At 41.5% G+C, this 18712-nt stretch overlaps 1 protein-coding gene across 2 annotated transcripts in view; it reads right to left on the minus strand.

Annotated features, from left to right (window-relative positions):
* Positions 1-4433: 4433 nt before the first annotated feature.
* STC1 (stanniocalcin 1) overlaps positions 4434-18712 on the minus strand; it is a 31923-nt gene continuing 17644 nt past the window's right edge. For both annotated transcript variants that reach the window (XM_033949948.1, XM_033949947.1), the window contains exons 3-4: positions 14694-14905; positions 4434-6240 (exon numbers count right to left, since the gene is read on the minus strand). In XM_033949948.1, coding sequence (XP_033805839.1) covers positions 5973-6240; positions 14694-14905 — 480 coding nt within the window. In that variant the 3' untranslated portion in view covers positions 4434-5972. The remainder of the gene's footprint in view (positions 6241-14693; positions 14906-18712) is intronic.

An 18712-nucleotide genomic window follows, 5' to 3' on the forward strand; every position in this document is an offset into this window, starting at 1 on the left:
AAGACCAAAAGGTCCATCAGGCCCAGTATCCCGTTTCCAAAAGTAGTCAACCCAGATGTACATTTGTTTTTCTGTGTTATTCACGGGTTAGCACCAGACTATATGCTTCCTCTAGGCTATCTCCCACTGCGTTATCATAACGCTATATAACAAAATTATACTTTTTTTTGTTCCTGGGTAATAAGTGTTCTTTCTTAATTGCCTATGTCATAAAAGTATTGAAAATGGCTATCATTCCCTTAAACTTTGCTTTTGTGACCAGGACATTAATATTCTGAAATTTACCTTTTCTGCAAAACAGTCAAAATTAATTCCAAGCTGAGTAAATTTAGGGGTCCTTTAACTAATGCACAATAGGGTATTGTAGAACTTGTTAGTTGTTAGATGAAAGTGTGCAAGTCACAGATCAGAAGAAGCATCACCAAGCTTTTTCTACCTTCACCCATCAGTCTGTTTGAGACAATTGAAAGCACCTGTAATCCAAAAGACAGTGGCATCTCTTCATTGACACTCATTCAGGAGCATCAAAGCTGTGCTGTTCCATAACAAAAACAAGTACACATCTTTTATTGGTTCACTCAGTGCATGTCAGAGGATTACAGTACCATCAAGACCTTACTAGGTGCTTTGAAGGTTGATGAATATGGCAGGGAGGTCATCAGAGACTTCAAAATGTGGCATTCCTAATGGGTTTCCAAAGCGATTTTACCAAGTTTCCCTACCATCTCTGCCTTTGGACAGCAGGGACACAAAGGTGCACTAACAAAGGCAGGACTGGCCACAGTGGACTGAGTTCTCTGTGGGGAGAAACAATGTCAAATAGGGATCACTGGTGGACCCCTGGAAGGTGCAGATTCTATAACTACATATCAAATTGGACCTAATGAAAATTTGTCAGAGCTCTAGGAGTCGGCAGCCTTCAAGACATCTTTCCTACTCTGTCTGAGGCAAAGGTCAAAGCTGGTGTCTTCATCAGACCACAGATTTCAAGGAATTTGTTGCAGTGGTTTGGGGCTTCCTGGACAATCACAAGGTAAAAAGTACATGGAGCTGGAGTTGAGAATCTGGTAAAGAATTACAGTAAAATACTTGATGTCTTAAAATGACTTGAGGCTCATCTTGAGACATTCAAGGAGACATGGAAGCAAACTCAAAAGGAGCAAGGTGAGCGCTTCCACCAGGATATACTGGACTTCAAATGCCGCTACCAGACACCATATAATGAGAACATGATGGGAGACATCTAGGGGCTGATTTGTGAAAGTGACTAACATAAAATCACAAAAAACAACAACAACAAAAAACCCAAAACTACTCATCTTCAATATAAATACATGTTATTTGTGATTCCGATGTTGCTTTTTATGACTTTATAAGAATGAAAAGATGAAAATTTGGCTTGTGCATGTTTTAAATAGATAAATTGCAAAAATTTTTGACTATCCTGATCACAAAAGCAAACTTTTTATGGAAAGAACATTTTCTACAATTTAGGTATGAACATTTAGGGCTCCTTTTTTACAAAGCTGCGCTAGCGTTTTTAGCGCGTGGTAGCCGAAAAACTACCTCCTGCTCAAGAGGAGGCGATAGCACGTTAAGGCCCTAACGCATCTTTGTAAAAGGAGCCCTAAGTAAATTACACATTATCACCCAGGAAAATAAATTGTGTTACAAAAGTGTACTCACTTAAGCCTTTGACTTCCACCACTAAGCATGAGTCAAATTGAAATGAATTCATTCTCTAACCTTGTGGAATTTTGTCCCATTACAATTAAGAATATAAACTAATTCTATGACAGTTAGGTATAAATCAGAAACATCTCTAAAATTTGCTGTAATCTGTTGGCAGGTTTTTTTCTGTGTTATTCCTAATTTTGTACTGTCTTCATGCTACGAACTGTTGGGTAATTACATTATCTAAGAATCGATATTATATTGTATTGTTTTCAAGGCAGATGACATGTATATGGAGATTACAGGGGTGAAGCAAAGCTTAATTTGAGCACCCTTCTGTAACTTAGATATTCCAAGGAGCAAATCAAAAAATATCAACATCTATATTTGTGGGAATGCACATTACTTCCCCTTCTAAAATAGGGAAGGGCTGGAACATGGCTGTCCGAGTATTCACCACTGCCTAATGCCCCCTTGTCATATTTTAAATTGTTTTACATAGTAACATAGTAACATAGTAGATGACGGCAGATAAAGACCCGAATGGTCCATCCAGTCTGCCCAACCTGATTCAATTTAAATATATATATATTTTTTTATTTTTTTTATTCTTCTTAGCTATTTCTGGGCAAGAATCCAAAGCTTTACCCGGTACTGTGCTTGGGTTCCAACTACCGAAATCTCTGTTAAGACTTACTCCAGCCCATCTACACCCTCCCAGCCATTGAAGCCCTCCCCTGCCCATCCTCCACCAAACGGCCATACACAGACACAGACCGTGCAAGTCTGCCCAGTAACTGGCCTAGTTCAATATTTAATATTATTTTCTGATTCTAAATCTTCTGTGTTCATCCCACGCTTCTTTGAACTCAGTCACAGTTTTACTCTCCACCACCTTTCTCGGGAGCGCATTCCAGGCATCCACTACCCTCTCCGTAAAGTAGAATTTCCTAACATTGCCCCTGAATATTTATATTTTATACATATATTGATTGTATGTATTTTTTACTTTGTTGTGAACCGCTTTGAACTTCTGGTATAGCAGTATACAAAAAAAATAAATTATTATTATATTGATGATCTGCAAATTTGGACGACCATTACCATGCATTGCAAAAATCAGCATTTGGACATCTATGCATGATGGGACATCTCCATGCCAGGGTAGGAACATCTAGGCACCTGTGCTGTCTTTATAAAATAGCCCCAAGAGAGTTACCTGTTTCGTCTTCTTTAGACAACCTGCTATCACGTAGGGTTACCAGATTTTCCTGAAGGAAAATCCAGATTCAAGGCCACGCCCCCCGAGACCCGCACCATTTCACCCGTATCACTCCCTGTTCTGCCCCCAGATGGCATCCACACAAGCACGGATGCAATGCCATGTTGTCACACGCATGCACTTGCAACAGCACCGTGTTGCGTCCATGCACGCGCAGATGCCCCTTCCCGACGCGATTTCAAAATCCGGACAAAGTGCCGAGTTTTGAAAAGCTGTCCAGACCCCCGGACATGTCCTCGAAAAGAAGGACATGTCCGGGGAAATTCGGACATCTGCTCAACCTAACCTAGAGAAGGAACACATGCACATTCAAGAGAGTTTTCAGGGAAAACTAAAAAAAAAAAAAAAAGTTACAAAAAAACCCCCCCCCAAAACCTCAAACCTGCAATAAAGGTGGCAGCTTACTCAATTCCACTTCTTAAAACTGAAATTATGTACACTTTAAATCATTAATGTAGATATTTACAGCACCATTAAAATTATACCTTTCCTATTTCTCCCTAGAATACCTTTAAAGCAGGGATCTCAAAGTCCCTCCTTGAGGGCCGCAATCCAGTCGGGTTTTCAGGATTTCCCTAATGAGTATGCATTGAAAACAGTGCATGCAAATAGATCTAATACATATTCATTGGGGAAATCCTGAAAACCCGACTGGATTACAGCCCTCAAGGAGGGACTTTGAGACCCCTGCTTTAAAGCTTTTGACTACAGTACCTACACATTTTTTCCTAGAATTGCACCTACATGCATATCACAATACCTACGTATTCTACTAAATTAGCCATTTCTGAAGTTGATAAAGATTGGTTTCAGTGGCATAGTAAGGGTGGGGGGTGGACCTCCTCAGGTGCCATCTTGGTGGCGTGCCAGCAACTCTCGCCCCACCATGCCATGTTCACGCCCTCCCTTCCCACCCCCATAACTTTAAATCTTCACCAGCGCGAGCAACTACTCTAGCCTATTGTGCACATTGACCTCGCTCCTTCCGAAATCACTTCTGGGTCGCAAGGCCAGGAAGCGACAGAGGGGAAAGGCAATGCCAGCACAAGCAGCAGGCCGGCAAAGTTGCTCATGCTGTCAAAGGTTTAAAGAGGTACTGGGAAGTGTGGTGTGTGTGTGTGTAGGGGGAGGGGGGGACACCAGCATCCTGGCTGCTTCCTACCCTTGCTACATCACTGACTGGTTTGTTATTGAAGTAACGCCTAAAGTCTCTCACATTTCATTCATGTTTTTCCATGACCAGCATAGATTCTTAACATGAATTTTATGCCTCCTCTCCCACTATGACAGGACTGCCCAAATCCGGTCCTCGAGATCTACTGGCAGGCCAGGTTTTCAGGATATCCACAATGAACATGCATGTGAGAAATTTGCCTGCACTGCCTTCTTGGTATGCAAATCTCTCATATGCATAGTCATTGTGGATATCCCGTGGATATCCTGAAAACCTGGCCTTGAATATCTTGAAAACCTGGCCTGCCAGTAGATCATTGTGGATATCCTGAAAACCTGGCCTGCCAGTAGATCTCGAGGATCTGACTTGGGCAGTCCTGCTCTGATATTTACTGTGGTACCTTAGGTGGATTTTTACAAATGTGCGCTGCCATAGGAATAGAAAGGGCAGCTCGGCATTTAGCATGGATTGCTCAGCAACATACCTTTGTAAAAGGACCCGTTAATTTGTAGAAGACTAAATCTTGCCTATTCCTCATCTCCCACAAAGAAACTTAGGGCCATTCTATAAACTGTGCCCATATTAGGCACCGCTAAGTGCCCTAACTGCAGCTGCTTAGCAATGCCTACGTTTGGAATCCACACCAATTTCTTTTTGATTGGCATGGTAATTGACCGCATTAGTTTTCAACAACCAATTAAATGAAACAATTTAAGAGAGTTTGGTGCCACGCCCTCAGGATGCTTAGCGACAGCCAAGCGGACAAGCCCTCCCACCCTCAAGGATACTCAACTATACCTATCTAAAAGATTAAATGTGGTTAGGGGCAGAGAAGAGGCATGGTTGAGTTAGGCATCATTAGGCATCCAACATAGGTGCCGCCAAATTAGGCGAGTGACAAGCTGGCCTAATGAGGCAGCGCCTATGTCTAGGACACTTAGCAATGCATAAGTCCACTTGGTCAACCGCTAGGTGTTTATAGAAGCAAGCCTAGCAAAACCTGATAACCATACCAAGTGGCACCATTTATAGAATCCAGGCCTTAAGTGTTGCACAGTTCATATTCCCTTTGCTTAAATGTCTTCAAACCAAAAGCGGGAAATTCAGCTACACATTGCACTAGAACAGCACACATTTGCTTTTTCAACAGTTCTAGGGTCACTGGAATATCCTAAAAAAAAAAAAAAAAATTACTGAGAGCCAGAAGCCAGCCTCTGAAGTACTGCTACAGCTGCCCTCCTCTCCCTCAAGTAAAATGGTATAACCCTGAGGACTTAACCCTTATATGTAGCACTTTTACATATTAGTACAGTAGTTAAATGCTTTGAAAGTTCATGAGCTTTTGGGATGGAACATTTCAATAGGTTCCATGAATGTGGTTGGTATATAGTGCACAGAGGGTAGCGACCCAGGCTTTGAACCAGAAAGGTCTCCAGACTTATAGGTTCTTCTCCATGGACAGAAACCTGAAACTGGCCAACAGGACTGTACAGCTTTTGCAAATATAAATAACTGAGCAGCTGGGGCTTTCTAGCTGCAGTGGACTTATCTGAATGTCTGTCTATCTAAACCCTAATCCATTTTCAGAATACGTAAAGAACATAGGGGGGTTTTATAAGTGAAAATGAAGATACCGATCAGGAACAATGAGAACAGATACCCTACTGTCACATCTCTATCGGAATATTGGAAAAAGGGGAACCAGTGAATCAAAACCAAATTTCTAATTTTTTTGTTTTTAAAGAAACTACATTTGTATGTTTAGTTATTCTTGTGCAGGAGGCTTCTACTTTGGTAAGGTATACATTCGTGTACAGCCCATGTCTGCTTCCTGCAAGCTTATTAAGCGCTCTCTGAAGAGGCATGCTTCATGTGGGGACCCTCACCTCTAAGGTTTCTGAGGTAAACTTTTAGCTTCTGAGGCTCAGGGGCCCGTCTCCTGTTAAAGTCAGCTTGAAGCCTGGCATTGATTTGGGAGCAGTGGTGCGTCTGCAACAGGTGGAAGAGACTAGCCAGGTTTGGGCCAATTTTTTCCATCAAACTGTCCTTTATTGTGTTCACCGTTTCTTCCTCACATTCCAAAAGGCTTCTTATGAGCTTATTGTAATATCTGCATGGAAGAACAAGAGGAGACTTTGAAACTGAGATGCAATGAGAAAGTCAAGAAAAATAAAACAAACATGGATTCTGGAACCTTAAACTATTCTTTAAAATATTCATTACAGATAATACCTTTATATTAGGTTACTGAAAATGTAGCTTGCAAGCTTGAAACTACTAAAGTCCTTCTTTCCTCAGGCAATTCAAGTAGACCTAAAGCAGTGGTCTCAAACTCAAACCCTTTGCAGGACCACATTTTGGATTTGTAGGTACAGTGCTACCCTGAGATTCGTGGGGGTTCCATTCTAGGAACCCCCGCAAATCTCAAAAAACTGTGAATACGGTTTTTCATGGGGGAGCCTGAAGAGGGCAGTGGGAGAGGGCAGCAGGAGAGCAGCTGGAGCGCCGCTCCAACCGCCTCTTCCTGCATGAAGTCGTGCCTTAACCAATCAGGATCTGCGTGTCAAAGCAGCTCCTGATTGGATAAGGCCCGACTTCGTGCAGGAAGAGGTGGTCGGAGCAAACCGCGAGTGATTTCCTGCACTTGCAGTGTTCTGGCTGCTCTCTCCCACTGCCCTCTTCTTGTCAGCGGTTCGCGGTCCGAAAATGCCGCAAATGACTGGGACCGCGAACAACCGGTGGAACACTGTACTTGGAGGGCCTCAAAAAAAAAAAAAAAAGTTAGTCTTATTAAAGAAATTACAATTTTGCATGAGGTAAAACTTTATAGTTTAAAAATCTTTCCTTTTGGCTAAGTCTTAATAATAATATTGTAATTTATAGCTAAAGAGATATATGATCAAGAAACTGATTTTTTACTTTTTTTTTTATTATTTATTGATTTTATAAATATACTGTTCCAGTATATAAATGAGAGAGATTAACACATAATTAAAAATAAACAAAATTCCTTAGAAATTAAACAGTCTCTTTAATAATCCACAATATGAGAAAAGCAATTCACATTACATCATGGGAATTGATGAATATCAAAAAAATATATACAATACTACTACAACAAAGCGGTGTTACATCTTCTAGTTAAGGACTAAGTCCGCGTGAGGGTACTGGGAGGGACAACTCCTTTCCCCTCTAGGAAAAACCATAACTGAACAGGGTCAAAAAAAAAAATGATATGAATGTTGGTCCAAAAGGATCAAACATTTACAAGGGTATCTAAACTGAAATTTAGCACCCAAAGACAGTACAGATTGTCTCAATTGCAGGAACCCTTCTAGTTTTTTAGTTTTGAAACATCTGGGAACATGGAGATCTTAGAATCCATAAAGGTCACGTCTTTAAGCCTAAAAAACAGCCTAAGAAGCGCCTCTGTCTTGTTGAAAGACAAGTCACCAGAAGTGTGGAGTACGAGATGGCTTCAGCCACTGAAGTTTACAATATTCTTGTTATATCCATTATGTTTGCTGGGTCAGGTTGTGAAACCTTCTTTGATACTGGAAGGAAATATTTTATGTAACGGTGGAAGTCCCGAATCAAGATATTTAAATACTTCCTTAAGGAATTTGTTAAATAAATCTCTAGGAGACAAAGTCAGTACTTTAGGAAAGTTGAGTATTCTTAAATTTAGCATTTTAGTACAGTTTTCCATATTTTCAACTTTCCTTACTAACAATTGTCTATCTTGCATTAAGGTAATTTGAGATTTTTGTATCCCTTGAACCTGTTGGTCCAAGGAATCCATTCTTACCCCCTGATTCTTCATTCCTTCCTGTAAGGATTCAATTTTCTTCTCTTGTTCTTTGACTAGAGGTAGCATTCCTGCACATAACTGGTATAGGGAGTCTAATGCCTTCCAGATAGGCTCCAACGTGAACTCTGCTGGCCTTTCCAGTATGGGGACCGCTGGAATCTGTCCTCCTTCTGTTATGGTCAGTTCTACCCTCTTCCCATTCACCTCTGCTACCTCTCGAGAATCCAGGGATGCCGGAGAGCCCTCCAGCTCAGAAAGGGAAGCTTCCAGTCCCTTCTGAGCCACCGTAGTTTCCCTTTCTCGTGGCTGCTGGGGAGGGAGTGGTCCTGCTGGGCTAAGCGACACCTCGCTCCTGAAAGCCGAAACCGCCATTCGGTTCAGCAATGCCGGTTCGCCCTGAGGCAAATATGTGAGGAAGCCGTCCATCGTCCCTTGCCGTCGTGGGGTAAGTTCGGGTTGCCGGACTGTGGCAGCCACTCTCCCCCTCCTTTTAGGCATTGATATAATCTCCGCTAAACTTGGATAAGAGGAAAATTTTCCTGGCAGGGAGACAAATTGTCGGGGTCCTAACTACACCACGGCCATCTTGCTCCGATTTATTTTACTTTTTGTGATTATGATAAATATACCGAGGGCCTCAAAATAGTACCTGACGGGGGCTGCATGTGGACCCCAGGCCGCGAATTTGAGACCACTGACCTAAAGGCTTGTATTTTTAGCTTCTAAACTTAAATTTGAAAATTTACTCAGGCCGAGTTTATAAATTTAGGAGACTAAGAAGTAGGTTGCAACTGGAATAGATTTAGGATGGAGAATCTAACTTAAGTCTCTTAAATTTAGGCGAACGCATGGTAAGCTTGAATCTGGGCACTTAAAACATTAGGGATCAATGTTTAAATCCATTTAACCTGGCACAAAGCTCCGGCAATTCAGTAGAGAGTACCATGTTGGGAGCAATTTTGTTTTGCAGGGCTCTGATCAGCACAAATAGCATGCAAACGATATGCATTCTATTTGTACTGTGCAACTCCGTAAAAAAAAAAGGGGGGGGGGGGGGGTGAACTGTGCCTGGTGCCTGTGCAGAAGAGCAAATTGGTAGGCACTGCTTTTCTGTGCAGGTCCAGCACAGCTCCTGATTGTTGTACAGCCCTAACTTCTTTAGCCTTTACTGATAGGGATGTCATCCCATCCTTTTATCATTTTCATCACCCTTCTCTGTACCTTTTCTAATTCTGCTATATCTTTCTTGAGATGCAGTGACCATAATTGCACATAATATTGAAGGTGCAGTCACACCATGGAGCAATACAAAGGCATAACGTGTTCTTTTCTGTTTTTCATGCTTTTCCTGATCATTCCTAACATTCTATTTGCTTTCTTAGCCACTGCTGCATCCCGAACCGAGGATTTCAATGTTATCAACAATACCTAGCTCCTTTCATTGGGCAGCGACTCCTAATCTGGAACCCTGCATTACAGCTATACTTTGGGTTTCTTTCCCACATGCATTACTTTGCACTTGCTCACATTAACCATCTGTCATTTTGATGCCTAGTCGCAGTATTGCAATTTTTCACAATCCTCTTCGATTTAACGGCTTTGTGTAATGAGCAAATTTAATTCTAACTAGTTATTCCCATCTCTAGATAATTTATAAATTGTACATTCAAGGACTGGCGATGCTATGGTGTTGGTGCTGGGGGTGTGGGGCAAAGCTTGGGAACGCTCTGGCTGGAACTTTGTGGTTATGTGTGTCTAGATTAGGCTTTAAGAAACTATTAAAAAAACATACCTTTTTGTCAATGCATTTATGTGAGGAGATTTGACTAAAGGTTAGGAGACGAGGCTTGCGGTAGGTTAAGGATTTGGTTTGTGTATTTTGATGTTATTCTAAAGTTATGTAGGATTTGCTTTTATAACTACTATGTCTATTTTGTCAAATTTTTAATGCATGTTTAGGTGAACTGTGTAGGTCGGGGCGGCCCAAGTCTGGTCCTTGAGATCTACTGGCAGGCCAGGTTTTCAGGAAGTTCACAATGCAGGCAAGTCGATCTCGTGCATGTTCATTGTGGGTATCCTGAAAACCTGGCCTGCCAGTAGATCTCGAGGACCGGACTTGGGCAGCCCTGATGTAGGTTATATGTGGTATATAACAGGCCTGCACAACTTCAGCCCTTGCCAGGCCAGGTTTTCAGGATTTCCCCAATGAATATGCATTGAAAGCAGTGCATGCAAATAGATCTCGTGCATATTCACTGGGGAAATCCCGAAAACACGAGCACCGGAGTTATGCAGGCCTGGTATATAAACTTTTAAAATAAGTTAAAAAGCAGCGGTCCCAACACAGATCCTGGGGGAACCCTACTATCCATCCACACTATTCTCCCAAAATAATATTTCTTATTGATCCGGAACACAACTTACAACCGATTCTACATCAGAACACATGTACAAGTTCTATTATTCTTTAAATATGGGAACCTTATTGGCACTTAAATTTAGGTGCACTATAGTCAACTGCCCTTCAATTGTTCATTTTCAGAACTTGGGGATAATGATCATTTTTCTTGCAATACAATCTGGACTAACAGCATTATCAAACACTCATTTCACAATAGTACCATTAACCATATAATGAAACTTGATTTCGCACCAACTAAGGGCCCCTTTTAAAAAGTCACAGTAGAGGTTTCCACCTCAGGCCAGCGAGGCAAATGCTCAGATGCTCATAAGAATTCTATGAGCATTTACCTAGCCGGCCTATGGTAGAAACCTCTACCGCAGCTTTGTAAATAAAATTTCCTATGCCACTCTAAAAAGCATTCACTCCTTCCTACCCTCTCTCAGAGAAAAAAAAGAAAAAAACCCCAAAAAACTCTCCTCTTGTTTACTTCAGAATTAGTAAAGCCAAACTGATGTGAATTTAAAAAAAGCCTCTGTGAAGGAGCCATTATGCGTGATAGAAATTTTTTATTTCATAATCTCCATCTTACTGTTGACAGATGCAGATGAACAATGGAAGTGATAAATGTTAAACGATGTTGTTTTTTTTTTTATAGGTGACTCTCAAAGAATCATGACCAAATAGACAACCAGTGCTTTGTGCTTTTCAACAAAAATACCTAGCCGATACCAGTGGTGTACCAAAGGGGGGGAATGGAGGGGGGGAGGTCCACCCCGGGTGCACACCCCAAGGGGGTGCACAACTGGCCACCCACCGGGGAATAGGCTACCACCATCGGAACAAGCCAGCACCGAGTTCTTCCTCCCTGCTTTTCTTCACCATGGGGCCAACCAACTCTCGCCACCCAACGTCAATTCTGACGTCGGAGAGGACATTCTGGGCTAGCCAATCGCTGCCTGGCTGGCCCGGAACGTCTTCTCCGACGTTAAAATTGACTTCGGGTGGCGAGAATTGGTCAGTCCCGTGGGGAGGAAAAGCAGGGAGGGAGAACTCGGCGCCGGTGGCAGCAGCATGTTTCCCAATGGCGGTGGCATGGGGAGGGCAGGGAGAAAGAAAGAAAGGGGGCAGGGTGAAACAAAGAAAAAAAAATGGGGCAGAGAGAGAGAGAAAGAAAGAAAGGGGGCACGGAGAGATACAGACATACAGAAAGAAAAGGGGCATGGAGAGAGAAAAAAAGAAGGGGCAGGATGAAAACAAAGAAAAAGTTGGGGAAGGGAATGAGATCTGGAGGAGAGGAAGCATACAGAGGCTCAAAGGGAAGAAATATTGGATGCACAGTCAGAAGAATAAAGTGCAACCAGAGACTGATGAAATTACCAAACAAAGGTAGGAAAAATTATTTTATTTTCAATTTAGTGATCAAAATGTCCGTTTTGAGAATTTATATTTGCTGTCTATATTTTGCACTATGGCCCCCTTTTACTAAACCACAATAGCGGTTTTTAGCACAGGGAGCCTATGAGCGCCGAGAGCAGCGTGGGGCATTCAGCGCAGCTCCCTGCGCTAAAAACCACTATCGCAGTTTAGTAAAAAGGGAGGGGGGTATATCTGTCTATTTTTGTATAGTTGTTACTGAGGTGATATTGCATAACGTCTCATCTGCCTTGACCTCTTTGAAAACCCGTGGAATATAAATGATAATTAACGTTTTCTCTGCGTACAGTGTGCTTTGTGTTTTTAAAATTTTATTGTTGGTAGATCATTTTGACTTGGCCACAAAGGTAAGGGGGAGGGAGGGAGAAGAGCTGCTGAAAGACATCTAGTAATCCTTGCAGGCTTGACTGTGGAGGGAATTATTTTTATAAAATCATGTTTTGTTATGTGACTGGCATTATTTAGACTTTAATATCTATGAATAAATAGAATGAAAATGATATAAAATTACTTGCTTGTTTTTATGTGCGTGCGCTGAAGGAAAGTGGAGAGAGTGGGCTGAGGACGCTGACGGGAAATGGGGAAGAGAGAGTGGGGAGAAGACGCCGATTTATAAATTGACAATTGTACAGAATATTGTTTTTTTATACTTTAATATAATAGGTTCAATATAAAACAATTCAAGGCTTGTGTGGATGGAATCAGGTGGGGACCAAGCTTATGGGGATTAGTCCAATAAAATGGTATTTTCTTATTTCTCATTTGTTTTATTTTATTTGTTAATTTGTAAAGTGGTGATTGTTATGTATCAGTTTTTTCAAATTTACATCTACTGTCTTTATATTTTGCACAGTATTAGAGGATATGTGTTACTGTTTTTGTGGTGTCATGGTGTTGCATTGTATGCAGAGTCTGGTTTCTTGGCGGTTCAGTTTAACTTTGTCTACATATTTCTATTTTAATTTGTGATTATTCCATATTGGGTGAGGGTTTATCTCTGTTCTGTGTGTATGAAAAGAACATAGTTTTCAGTTGGCATTGACTACAGGATCAACTGACTGTGCGGGATCTAGCTTGTTTAGTTTTACAATGTATGTGCTGGTGTTCTAGTGCTCACTGCAGTGTTTAAGATGCTGCCTTTTCCTAGGTACACTCTTGTGCGATATAGATGGGGGCGTGTCAAAAAAAATGATGGGCCCTGGGTGTCACATATGCTAGATACGCCACTGGCTGATACCACCAAATGATATACAATTAGTTTTCTATAAATCTGCAGTATTTTTGATAGGGCCTAAAGATGTTACAAAACAAACCTATGCTTTGGAATGTCTTCAATAGTGAGGATGGAAATGTTCCCATTTTGGAAAAAACATAACATACATTCCCACATTCTTCATGCCAACTGCCTTGAGCAGAGCTGTTTTGTTTTTACTCTGAATACTCTAACCTTATCCACAATGAATATGGGAATGGAACTTGTATACTGCTTTTTTGTGCTTACACATGCAAAGCAGTTTACATATTATGCAGGTACTTATTTTGTACATGGGGCAATGGAGGATTCAGTAACTAACCCTGATTCACAAGGAGTAGCGCTGTGATTTGATCCCACAACCTCAGGGTGCTGAGGCAGCAGCTCTACCACTAGACCTCTCCGAATATGTATGATATTTGAACACAATGGAAGCAGTACATACAATCTCTCATTCACTCGGATAGCCTGAAAACCAGACTACTGGGAAGTCCTTAACACATCCAATTAATAATAACCACTGGTGTTGGGTGCACTACATTTGTCCGAGCATCCCATTCCTACAGCTTGGGAAGTGAATTTGAATCTTAAAAGTACAGAAGAAAGCACTGCAATGTGTAAGGCATGTAGATTATTCCACATAAATAAAAATTGTGTGGCAGTCTTCAGTTTCTGGATAGTGAATTGGGTCAACTGGACTGCTGAGTAGCTGCTCTCAATCTACCTCAGAGAGGAGGAAATACCTGCTGTCACTGAGAAAACAGCTTAAATATCAAGGAGTATAAGCTGATACTTGACTAAATGTACACATCTTAAGTAAAAACTAGGAAGCATAAGCTAGCAGAACTTTCACTCATCTATAGCTCTCATATTATCACTCCTGCAAGAAATATTTCTGTTATAAGAATAATACAAAGCACAAATAATTGACCTTAAAGTTTGGGCATCAGAATGCTAGCAGAGATCATATTGCAGAAAGGAAGACATTCAAACAATTTGACATCTCTTTAAACTCCCAAGTCATATTGGTGCTCTGTGTGTCCCTTTTTCACATTGCTAGCATGGAATGTGATCTATTCTTGGCCATAGTCAATAGGAGATAAGGTAATAAATACCTCAAGTAGCTAGCTAATCATTCTGACATCAGCTCAGGAAAGACTGCATCCCAAGCCATGCATTTAAACTGTAGTGACTAGATGCAGTTAAAAGCCATTATAACAAACAGATGAAGTAGATGCTACCCAGTCAAAAGAGCAACAATTTAAACAAATTTCTACAAAGGAGTTATTGGAAATTCTTTCGAACAATATTTTGTATGGGTGTAGACAAGTTGGCATAATGGTGCAAGGATGTTGCATCCTTGTATTTATGGGAAAAGAAAAGGTCAGTGTCTTTAGATGTGAAAATGTACTATTTTGCGAACCACGTGGCAGACCTTTGTCTTCAGTATTATATTTCTGAACAATGCATTTGTTTAATCCCCTTTATTAAACAGATGCTCTACAAGAATTAAAATACCACCCTCTATATTGTTCTTATTGGCACTTCGGTAACAAATCACAAAATGAAACATTAGCCCATAAATTGTAGGTTCACCCTTCCTTTTCCTAATACTTGAACAAGTGATGCATCTGATTTTCCCCTTGATGTTCTTCCTCCTACCTGTTGGAAAAGTGATTGGGGAACTGCACAACTTCGGTTATTGCTTCAGGGTTCCTTTTGGCAACGCTGCATATGCCCAGTTTGGTGTAACATTCCTCCTGGACCTCCGAGATCATTCTTTGGAAAGTGGAGCATCTCCGAATAGCTTGGAAAACTTTGGATGTCACTCCATTTGCAATGCACTTCAAACTTTCCTTCACAAATGCTTTTCCCTGTGAATGAACATAGAAGTCTTAAATCGTGTAAGTTACATGTGTAAGTTACATGTGTAAGTTACATGTGTAAGTTCTGATCACTATTCTATGTAAAATGAGCCATTACCTATCTTAGGGATCTTTTTACTAAGTGGTGTTAGAGCATTTTACTCTGGGCTGGTGAGGTAAATTCTGACACTCATTTAATTCCTAGAAGCAATGGAGCATTTACCTCGTCAGCCTGCTGTAGAAATCTCTATTGTAGCTTTGTAAAAGAAGCCCTCAGTTCTTTCCAACCATTGCTTTTTTGCTCTCATTTAATCTGAAGCTTTTATGAATTCAAACCCTTTACGATAGAGTAGGATAGAGCACTTGGACACATTTTTCCTTCAGAAAGGTGACATGCTGCTATAGTCTCTCCAGCATCACTCTCAGGGGTGTAATTGCATCCCCAAGAGTAAATGATACACAAGAAATCAGATTTCTCAATGCCAGTACAGCATTTCAATCACTTGACTAACTAGGTAGCCATTAATGTGTAATGTATATTGAATTTGGTGATTGTTTTATTAATTTATCAGTTGCCCACCGTCTTGATTCTAAACAAATAAAATAAGCCATGGGTAAAATGATGAATGTACAAGAAAGTTACAGACATGCATATAGTTACTGGAAACTGAGGTCTGGTACCATGTGTGATTTTTCAAAATATTTAAGACACAAAAACAGCCAAATGAGCTTGCATTTACATAACATAAGAATTGCCGCTGCTGGGTCAGACCAGTGGTCCATCATGCCCAGCAGTCCGCTCACATAGCGGCCCTCTGGTCAAAGACCAGCACCCTAACTGAGACGACCTACCAGCGCACGTTCTTGTTCAGCAGAAACTTGTCTAACTTTATCTTGAATCCCTGGAGTGTGTTTTCTCCTATATCAGCCTCTGGAAGAGCGTTCCAGCTTTCTACCACTCTCTGGGTGAAGAACTTCCTTATGTTTGTACGGAATCTATCCCCTTTCAACTTTAGAGAGTGCCCTATCGTTCTCCCTACCTTGGAGAGGGTGAACAACCTGTCTTTATCTACTAAGTCTATCCCCTTCAGTACCTTGAAGGTTTTGATCATGTCCCCTCTCAATCTCCTCTGTTTGAGGGAGAAGAGGTCTAGTTTCTCTAATCTTTTGCTGTACGGTAGCCCCTCCAACCCCTTAACATCTTAGTCGCTCTTCTCTGGACCCTTTCGAGTAGTACCATGTCCTTCACGTATGGTGACCAGTGCTGGACGCAGTACTCCAGGTGAGGGTGCACCATGGCCCGGTACAGCGGCATGATAAAACCTTCTCTGATCTGTTCGTGATCCCCTTCTTTATCATTCCTAGCATTCTGTTTGCCCTTTTTGTTGCCGCTGCACATTGTGTGGACTGGCTTCATCGACTTGTCGATCAGAACTCCCAAGTCCCTTTCCTGGGAGGTTCTCTCCAAGTACCGCCCTGGACATCCTGTATTCGTGCATGAGATTTGTTACCCACATGCATCACTTTACATTTATCCACGTTGAACCTCATCTGCCATGTTGATGCCCATTCCTTGAGCCTGATTATGTCACATTGCAGATCTTCGCAATCCCCCTGCGTCTTCACTATTCTGAATAACTTCGTATTGTCTGCAAATTTCATCACCTCACTCGTCGTATCTATGTCCAGATCATTTATAAAGATGTTAAAGAACACGGGTCCAAGCACCGAGCCCTGTGGCACCCCACTGGTGACACTCTTCCAGTCCAAGTATTGTCCATTTACCCCCACTCTCTGTTTCCTATGATCCAGCCAGTTTTTAATCCACGTGAGTATTTCACCCTCGATTCCATGGCTCGCAATTTTCCAAAGTAGTCGTTCATACGGAACCTTGTCGAATGCCTTCTGAAAATCCAGATATACAATGTTAACTGGATCACCCTTGTCTATCTGTTTACTCCCTCAAAGAAGTGCAGCAAGTTCATCAAACACGATCTGCCTTTGCTAAAACCGTGCTAACTGGTCCTCAGCCCGTGTCCATCAAGGTGATCAATGATGCTGTCTTTTATCAGTGACTCTACCATCTTTCCCGTGAGAATCAGCAGCATCGATCTAGGTTTCAAACCAAGCTATTGCCCATTTGCACATCTCCCCAAGAGTTGACAAGGTGACCTCAGTGTTTCCTGCATTTGTAACTCTGGCAGTTCCACAGCATGCATCTTTAGTGTTTTCTCCATTTCAGCATTCTGCCTCATTGAAGCCTGAGCAGACCACCAACTGCCAGAACTTATGTTGATCACCCTGATGCCTGCCCTGCATTCTGGGATACAGATGCCTCTCCTGCCATTTTGCCTTTTGTCTTCTGTCCCACTATCATTGGCAGACTGCACATAGCACTGTGAGCTAATGCAGAATGCTCACTCTTTAGTGTACTGAGGCAAATGTCATTAAAACCCCCCCAACATTTTGTAAGAGTACAGCTCATCTTTGGAGACCACAAGCACCATAAGCTCATTAGCAAAATTTAATTTCAGAAGGAATAAGTTTTTAGGAAAATGCAATTGTCTAGGAAAGAGAAGAGGGTTGGGACTAGAACAAAGCTGAAGGGATCAATTTGGGGACCGAGGTTAAGGTCATGTCCAAGTCAGCATCCCAGGCCCTTCTTTCTCCCTCGTCAGTCATAACGCTTTACAAACTTGGTTTCCCACCGACATTCATGTCTCCTAAAAAAATGCTGATGTAGTAGGATTCAGTGTAGCCAGAATAACCAGCCCTCTGACCAAAGCAAGTAGTGAGTACATGTTAAGATATGTTTACAAAAAAGTCATACTGATGGCTTGATGAATGGGCTATTGTTTACATTTTATATGGAACCCCCCCCCCAAAAAAAAAAAAAACACACAACTTATCCTAATCCAGCCCTAATGCCTGTACCATGTGTTCAATGTACCATACTATATTCAACTATGCATAGACATTTTCCTTCAATCTGCTCACAAGTTTATCACAGTGAGACTTTGTCTAACCCACCTTTGCTGTCTGTTTTAGCTATACATCCCTTTTAATGCCTATTAAAAAGTTTCATTGGCATTGTACTGGGATTGATTAAATTTTTATTACTGGATGTTCTACTTGGCTTTTTAATGAGTGCAATATTGACATTATACCGGAAGCTGACAGGCTATACACAGGAAATGAAGACAGGAAACTGACAGGGATGACAGTCAGTCTAGAAGAGATATGCAAACAGATTGATAGGCTTAAAAACGATATATCCCCAGGACCGGACAGCATTCACCTGAGGGTAATCAAGGAACTGAAAGGGGTTAAAGCTGAACTGCTCCAGCTAATAGCAAATCTGTCGATCAAATCAGGAATGAGGTGAATGTTATGCTGATCTTCAAGAAAGGTTCGAAGGGAGATCGGTAAACTATAGACCGGTGAATCTGACTTCGGTACTGGGAAATATTGTAGAGGCACTGATAAAGGACCACATCGATCACCTTGATGGACACAAACTGATGAGGACCAGCCAGCATGGCTTCAGCAAAGGAAGATCTTGATTGACAAACTTACTACACTTCTTCAAAGGAGTAAATGGGCAGATAGACAAGGTTGACCCAGTTAACATCGCATATCTAGATTTTCAGAAGGCGTTCAACAAGGTTCCGCATGAACATCTACTTTGAAAAATTGTGAGCCATGGAATTGAGGGCGATATACTCACGTGGATTAAAAACTGGTTGGCGGATAGTGAGGTTGAATGGACAATACTCAGACTGGAAAAGTGTCACGAGTGGAGTGCCGCAGGGTTCA

This window comes from Geotrypetes seraphini, chromosome 6 (genome assembly GCF_902459505.1).
Source record: "Geotrypetes seraphini chromosome 6, aGeoSer1.1, whole genome shotgun sequence".
Lineage (NCBI taxonomy): Eukaryota > Metazoa > Chordata > Amphibia > Gymnophiona > Dermophiidae > Geotrypetes > Geotrypetes seraphini.